This window comes from Mustela nivalis, assembly GCF_964662115.1.
Source record: "Mustela nivalis genome assembly, chromosome: 5".
Classification (NCBI taxonomy): Eukaryota; Metazoa; Chordata; class Mammalia; order Carnivora; family Mustelidae; genus Mustela; species Mustela nivalis.
The window spans coordinates 83,155,044-83,163,469 of NC_139024.1; the positions used below are offsets into that span (position 1 = coordinate 83,155,044).

Sequence of the window (8,426 nt, forward strand, 5' to 3'; positions counted from 1 at the left end):
GAGAAGGATTTAAAAGGGACATCAACACTGGCCCTGGACTGATGAGGAGGAAGGAGTAGAGGGTAGACTCCTCTTTTTTCCCTCTTTTTTGTGTCCTTCTGTCTGTCCACCCATGGACACCTACTACTTCCTCAGTTGCAATATAGCACAGTGGTTATGAGCCTGACTCTGGGTTCATGATCCTCAAGTAGCTTAATTAAATACGTGGTGCCAATTAGATGTGTCATCGCGTGATTTGGGACGCCTTAGAGACCCAGCTTGGTTCTCCTCCAGTGCCTCCTCTTGGAGTTGTACCTGATTTTATTACCAGTTTTCATCCGAATCCACTGGGGAATGGGACGATTCTGCTTTTGTTTCTTGGCCAGGAATCGCTTGATCCTGAAAGTCTTGTGAGAAGACATGGTCAATTAACACCGTGCAGCACACAGCAGGATGGCAGCGAAAAAGAGAAAGCCTGACTCTGGGTTCAAATCCCACTTCCACCACATACTTGCTATGTGACATCAGGGCAGGCTGACTCAACCTCTCTGTTACTCAGTTTACCTACCTGTAAAGCAAGGATGACAGCTAAGAATTAGTTACTGTATTTCATTAATCCTAAGATTCCTATTTAACATTTCTGGAATCAGGGAATCAAAGACATGACATGGAGTAATTACCAGCTTCATTTTTTTAAAGATTTTATTTTTAAGTAATCTCTACACCCAACATGGGGCTCGAACTCACAACTCCGAGACCGAGAGTCACACACTCCACTGACTGAGCCAGCCAGGTGCCCCTAACTGGCAGCATTCTTTCGTGGTAGGTGCATCAATAATGGTGAATTTGAAGACCGATGAAACCTTAAATATGATGGAACACAAAAATACATGGAGAGATTAGGACCTGGCATGTTATAGGAGCTAAATAAAGGTTAGCTGTTGTTATTACTATCATAATTTGCTTTCAGGAGTATTGTTCGCAGCAGTGACAAAAGCTCCATCAGGGTAAAGAGAACTCATAAGTAGATGTAAAGGTGAAAATTTTTTAGTAATTTCCCCCAAAAAAACACCCAAAGTCTAACACTTCCTCTGAAAGATCCCACAGAATTCTGCCAAAGTTCCAGAGAAAACTTCAGAAATTCCTCCTGTACAATGGGGACCAGAACTCCTGGCTCCCTGACCGGCAGGGGGAACCAGGGCATGTCCCCAGATGACTTCGGGGGTGTTCCCTGTGTCCTTGTGAATTTTCCTGAGTCACCATAACTCACTGCCCACATTCAGGGCTCTGCTACTTTCGGACCAGGAGACTGATGCCCGGGGATCAAGAGCCGTCCTCAAACAAAAGTGTGATTACAGAGCGTTCCGCACGGGCCGGGAACCGTCTGCCACTCAGGAGCGCGGGGTGACCCTCACCGGTGTCTTATTTTTGGCTTCCCGGGTTGGGTTCCTGCCTACTGACTTGGCAAATCCTGGGTGACTCGCCTTGTTTTCTCTCCTCACTTAAATACATGTCTGGAAAAAGCCTCCACCCCCACAGACACTGCTGCATGTGGAAACGGTGACAGGCCTAGTGGAGGAGGAGAAACCAGGCGGCTGAGTCTTGGAGCCTCCCTCTCAATGAGGGGGAGAACGGCTGGCCCAGCTGCTGGGGTTAGTGACACTCCCAGGCCTGTCTCCTGCCCCTTTGGGCTCAGCCAGGGCCCCCCATCCCAAGCTCTGATTCTCTCCTCTTCTGTCTGGGTTGACAAGAGAACTTCTCGGCCACAAACACTGTGTCAGGCTCACGTGTCAAGTCTCTGGTTTGCAACCCAGGTCAGGAGGCTGTCAGCCTGAGAACACAGGAACCTGGGGACCCACAGGCTCTGTGTGTGTGCTGGGCCTCGAGGGGGTGGATGAAAGGCTCCTGGCTCCTGCTAGCTCTCAGCCGGTTGGGAGGCGGGACACTCCTCCAAAGAAAACAAGGTACCAAGCCATGGGTGGTGGGTCTCTCTGGAGGCCCTTTGACCAGGACGACTGCCTTCCCTCCTGACACCCAGACGCCAGGCCAATCATCTTCCAATATCATAGCCCACCCCTGCTGCCCTCACGCTGATGGCATCTTCATTCCAGAATGCTAGCTCCCCAGCAGATCTGTCCATTCCCAAGTTCTAGGGAACCTCTTCTCCGGGCTGGAACAGGCACCGGGCTGGTTTCAAAGCCTCGTACTCCCTCCTATTTATACTGGGAAGCTGGAATGGACAGAGGAGAATGCAGGGCTCCTCCCATGCCCAAAAGTCCAGCCGGAGTCCAGAAGAACAGGTGGCATTGGAACAGGGCTGGAAGTAATGTCCCCTCTTCATCAGCTCTGCCGTGCTTTGATCAGAAACATCTTTATTTTACCTAAAGGTGCTTTGCAAATCCCAACCCTCTCCACTCCAGATCAGTATTGAAATGAGCTGTTTCCTTGTCTGTTTTGTCCATTAAAGTCTAACTTTCTGAAGGCAGGGTGGTGTCTGATCCACCCTTGATCACCTGTCCCCAGCACAGTGCTGGCACACAGTAGGCATGTCACGAACACGTTGAAAGAAAACACCTGTGTACAGTGCCCAGTTCTGTGCAATCCCTCCCTGATGCCTATATCAGCCTGGAGAGACAAGCATTATTATTGCCACTTGTCATCCCCATTTTAAAGATGAGTAGAGGGGCACCTGAGTGGCTCAGCTGCCTTCGGCTCAGGTAATGATCTTGGGGTTCTGAGATCGAGCCCCTCATCGGGCTCCCTGCTCAGCAGGGAGCCTTCTCCCCCTCCCTCTGCCCCTCCTCCAGCCTGTGTTCTCTCTTGCTCACTCGAATAAATAAATAAATAACCTTAAAAAAAAAAGAAAATAAATACAGATGACTAGACTGGGACTCAGGGAACTAAACAGCCTTGTCTGTGGTCTCACGGTTAACAGGTAGCAGATCTGGGCTTTTAACCAACGTCTGTCAAACCCCCAGAGCTTTCACTCTTTTTTTTTTAAAGATTTTATTTATGTATTTGGCAGAGAGAGTGAGAGCACAAACAGGAGGAATGAGAGAGGAGAAGCAGGGAGGGAGCCCGTCACTGAGCTTGATCCCAGGACCCTGAGATCATGACCTGAGCCGAAAGCAGGCACTTAACCGACTGAGCTACCCAGGTGCCTCAAATTGTTCCATTTTAAAGATAAGGAAACTGAGATTCGGAGAAGTTCCATAACTTGCCCAAGACCACACATTGAGTAAGTGGTGGAGCTGGTCGTATTTGAATCCTGATCTTATCTCGCTTTCCAAGCCATGCACTGACCGCTGCGGACGCCATCTCTTTTTGGGAGACACCGCTGACCCAGCTCAGCAACACAACCAGCTTACGTTCTCTTTCAGCAGGGCCCCTATCTGGAATTTTCTCTTGTTTGTCTCTTTGGGCAGCACCCAAACTTTCCATCCAGCTTCCCAAGCATGGGCTCCTCCTGCTCAGCACCCCGAGGCAGGCCACCTCTTTACTTGGCCCTCAGTCATACCTTGAGGCCCCACAAAACTCCTTCAACAAAGCCAAACAGCCCCGGCTCTGAACTTGTCAACAATTTCCTCACCAAATTTCTTCATCTTGAGAAAGATGTCAGGAGTACAGTGGTGAGAGGCCACTGAGAAAGGTGACAGGGGCCACATGAGGGGATGTGGCCCCCTGAGAGGACTTTGTTTCTTTTGTGGCATCTTTTGAGCCAAAGCAAAGATAGCGGCAGGCGTGGCCTGTCTTCATGGCTCACGTGTGTACCTCTAAAGCCACAGGCCACTGGTGACAGCAGCTCTCAGCAGGTCAACAACATTGGTGTCCTGGCCCCACTTTGCTTGGTTCTCCAAGGGTGACAAAGAAAACACACTCCCTTGACCAATACTGGGTCAATCTTGTAATCAGACTCAATAGGAGTCTTGTTGGAGCGGTGAGAAGAAATTATAATAGTTTATAAAAAGGGTACCTATTACTCACACCCATTAGGATGGCTACTCTTAAAAAAAGAAGAACATCACAAGCATCAGCAAGGATATGGAGAGATTGGAACCATGGTGCACCGTTGGCAGGACTGTGAAATGGGTCAACCACCAGGGATAACAGTCCGGAGGGTCCTCAAACAATAAAAAAACAGAACTACCGTATGATCCAGCAATCCTACTTCTGGATATCTATTTAAAGGAACTGAAAGCAGGGTCTCAAAGAGGTATTTGAATACCCATGGTTTTTCAGTGTTATCTTCAATTCCACCAAGAGGGTAAGGTAATCCAAATGTCCACCAAGGATGATTGGATAAACAAAAAGCAGTCCATGCATACAATGAAATATTACCTAGCCTTCAAAAGGAAGGGAATCCTGTCACCTCCTGCAGCATGGATGAACCTTGAGGACATTAAGCTAAGTGAAGTAAGCCAGACACAAAGAGGCAAACACTCCATGATAACACTCCGCTTACAGAAGGTAGCTAAGGTGGTCAAGTTCACAGAAACAGAAAGTAGAATGGTGGTTAGCAGGGGCTGGGGGGAGGAGGGGAAATGGGGAATTGTTGTTGAATGGGTATAGAGTTTCAGTTTCACAAGATAAAAAAGTTCTAGAGATTTATTGCACAATAACATGAATATACTTAACACTACTGAACTGTATACCTACAATGCTGAAGATGGTAAATTTTACGTGTTTGGTTTGTGTGTGTGTTTGTGTGTTTTAACCATAATTAAAAATAAATTAGGGGTACATGGGGGGGCTCAGTCAGTTGAGCATCTGCCTCTTGGGTTCAGCTCAGGTCATGATCCCAGTGTTGTGAGATCAAGTCCTGCATGGGGTGGGGCGGGGGGGGGTCCACGCTCAGCAGGGAGTCTGCTTGTGATTCACTGTCTCCCTCTCCCTCTGCCCTTGCCTCGACCCCGAGCACTCATGCTCTCTCTCAAATAAATAAATAAATCTTTAAAAATAAATGAAGTTTATAAAAATAAGCTAAAAGCAGGGGGGAACCTTGCTAATTTCCTCACTTTGGAGATATTTATTATACTGACTGTGCTAGGCCCTCTAAATGCGTTATTTTCACCCTTACCCTGACTTAATGTGGCAGGCATTTCTTTTTCACAGCCTAGGAAATTGCAGCCCAGTGAAAGAAATGGACTTATCCACAGTCTCTTGGAATTTATTGAGGTGAAGAAATCCATTTGTGCTCGGGTTTGTCTACCTTCAAACTGGGGCTCGTGCTGCCCCATGCTCATGACTGGGGGAGTGTCTCCAGATTTAAGTGGCCGGTCACTGACAGAAAGAAGACAGACTTTTCAGGACCTCTGGGTGGCTCAGTCAGTTAAGCGTCTGTTTTCAGCTCAGGTCATGATCCCCGAGTACCAGGATCTCATCCAGCTCCCTGCTCAGTGGGGAGTCTGCTTCTCCTTTTGCCCTTCACCTCACGCATGCGCTCTCTCAAATAAATAAATAAAATCTTAAAAAAAAAAAAAAAAAGACTTTTCATGTGAGTGTTCCATTTCCCCAAATTGTGCAGAAGTTCCTTGCTGAGAAGCTACAGAGATCTTCTATTTCTTGACCTGCTAGGGGAATTAAGTCAAGTACTGAGCACACACAGTTAGTGGGGAACCAACACTTGAGAACTAGCTGAGTTTTTCAAACTTCTCAAAGCACCAGAAGGGGTCTTCACAGAAAATACGATTTAAGCACTTTAGCTCGCAAAGCATTTTCACGTACTTCAATCTCGTTGCTCCCAACAGAATCCCTGGGCAAAAGAGATCTCTATCATCTCCATTTTACAGAGGAGGAGGGAAGCACAGCTCAGACAGAAACGTTCAAGGTCCCACAGCTGGGATTGCAATTACTGGAGGCATGACTTAACAGGTGTCTTAGGACCCTGAAATCTGTGATGCTTCTGCAGGCGGCCTTGTAAAGTTAGGGCCAGGTGCCCTATCTCGCTCAAGGCTCTCTGTTGATCGTGTGCAGCACTCACCTGCTGACCCAGAGGGCGGGCCTTGACATCCAAGGCCAAATAAACTCTGGACAGACCACGTGAAGGCTGGACGTGCCTTTCTTGAGACTGTAGCTGCAGCATCAATACTTAGCCAAGTACCATGTGCCAGTGAGTGAGAGGCCGGGGTTATTCCCAGCCCCAGGAAAGCGCTGGTCAGAAGGGGTGTGGCCGGAGTCCAGCTAAGCAGGGAGGCTCAGCTGCTGGCTCAGAGCAGGGAGCACAGAAGAGGTTAAGCTTGGGGAGATAGCTGAGGCTATCATATCGATGGGAGACGACTGGGTCTGCCCCCCAGGGGTCAGAGATTCGTCCAGAGGGGCTGGAGCGAGCAGAGCAGAGGACCAGTGCTTCTTTTTTGTTCTCCACTCTATTTCCCACCCTCTCACCAAGTGTGAGCAGCTGCCAGCCCAAGCATCCTGGCCCTCCAGGGAGGTCAGGCGCTGGCCTGCAGGTGGGGGCAGTGGCCAGCCACATCTGTTTGGTCCTCTCATTATGACATGTTTTCCCTGATTCGAAAGCATCTCTTGTTCACGACAAAAAAAAATTTGAGGACTACCAAAAAAAACCCACATATGTGCAAAATAAAAATCACCTGTGATGCTCTTTTGTTAACTGTTAAAAAGGACAAAAATTAAAGAGCAAATACCCTTGTGGTGGTAGAGTCAGTAGAGCCTCTGACTCCTGGTTTCTGCTCAGGTCCTGATCTCAGGGTCCTGAGACGGAGCCCCATATTAGGCTCCCAGCTCAGCATTGAGTCTGCTTGAGATTCTCTCCCTCCCGCTGTCCCTCCCCCCTTCAAAAAAAAAAAAAAATCAAATGCCCTCTCCTCTCCCCCAACTGTCCTCTCTCCCACATACCCAAGGTCATCAGTGCTGGCTGCCTGATAGCCTTTGTTAAGGCTTCTTCTCTCCTCTTCCCTTTGGAGGAAGGGATTTTCCCAGGACGGAAAGCAAAAACTCTGTCACTGTTGTCAGTAATGATGTAAACATCCATTTTATTCTAACTAGCTGGTAACAAGGTACCCTGCCTAGGAAGTGTCCTGACTGTCCACTCTGGATTCTTCTACCTCCACCACCTCTAGCCACCCTTACAACCTCCCCCGTGAGGAAAACCAGAGGAGGACGCCTCTGGGGTTTGACTTCAAGGCAGCCAGGAGGCTTTACTGTCCTCCAAACACCTATGAGATCACTGGCACTGGACATTCCACTGTTAGGATGTCATAACTTCAATAGAAAGCTTTATTTTCCCTGAAACTATAACTCCCTCATGGGAACTATGAATCTTTTAAAAGTGTGGAATAGACAATGTGTTGTAAGTTTTTTTTTCTGAGGACACAGTTTTGGGTTTTGCCAAGTTGGGGGGGGGGTGGTTAATGATAGTTATGTTTTCTTTTCCTAATTACAAAATAACACATTTATTGTAAAAATGTAGAAAAAGAGAAGAGCATAAATAAGAAAACAAAACAAAATTTGCTCATATACCCCGAAAATAACCACCACTACTATTTTTTCTTTAAAAAACTTCTAGTTTTTGCCCATATAAATTATATATGTATAGATAAATGTACACAAACACATTTGCATACACACATATAAATAAGCCAAATCGGCATTTAAAAAAATATTTTACCACGTCATTAAATATTCTTTGTTTGCCTAACTCTTAATGTATACCGGCTCACTGTCTCATAAATAGACCCAAATACAGCCCAGTGAGCTAGTCCCCGCACCGCTTAACAGAGGAGCTGGTTCTAATTTTTCTCTGCTCTCTCCAGCGCGGCGGGATCCATCCTCGCGGGAAATACTGCGAGCAGGATAAACGGCAGGATCAGGGAGCATACGCAGCAATGCCAGCAGCCGGGGCCAGGGGCCACGGAGAAGAGAGTGTCGTACTCCCGGGAAACTTGCAGATCGCGGACAGAGGGCACGTCCACCTTCCCGGAATGCGCAGCTCGGCCCGCAGCTGGCGGTCACTGGGTGGCACGTGAGACATGACAGGCAGGTCCTGCTTGCGGGCCAGCTGACATACCTTAGCTCTGTCCTCCTTCTATAAAAATAGCTTGCATTCTCCGATGGACCGTCTGCACTATTCTCTTTGAGGGCAAGCCACAGCCGCAGCCCCCACAGGCGCAACCTCCCGCAGCCGGGCTGCAGAAGCCTACACCCTGGCCACCATGGTCCCCGCCAAGATTTGGCCTGACACAAAGCTGCCATTTACAGGCTGGATGTGCAGGAGGGGCCTGTGGGCGGGGCAGCTCAGCATTCAAATTATGCCTGGGGAGGGGGGCCTTCTAGATTGGACAATGGCTTCCCAAGCCGGCTCCCCCTCACAGGGATGCTTAAAAAAAAAACAGGAACTGCTAAGTGGGCAGAAGGTGAAGGCTACTTGAGGAGAAGGCCATGGACAGGAGCCAAGAGGTGGAAGCCAGGAGGCAGCAGGAGACATTAGG

At 48.4% G+C, this 8,426-nt stretch overlaps 1 protein-coding gene across 1 annotated transcript; it reads right to left on the reverse strand.

Moving 5' to 3' along the window:
* Nucleotides 1–215: 215 nt before the first annotated feature.
* Nucleotides 216–435, reverse strand: LOC309864705 (large ribosomal subunit protein eL39). Its single transcript, XM_082730411.1, has one exon. It carries the CDS (start codon nucleotides 399–401, stop codon nucleotides 246–248), a length of 156 nt encoding a protein of 51 aa, XP_082586537.1. The 5' UTR covers nucleotides 402–435; the 3' UTR covers nucleotides 216–245.
* Between the last annotated feature and the right edge of the window lie 7,991 nt (nucleotides 436–8,426).

Excerpts from the sequence above, each read along its gene's own strand:
- LOC309864705 (XM_082730411.1), bottom strand. The coding sequence starts at position 401 with ATGTCTTCTCACAAGACTTTCAGGATCAAGCGATTCCTGGCCAAGAAA.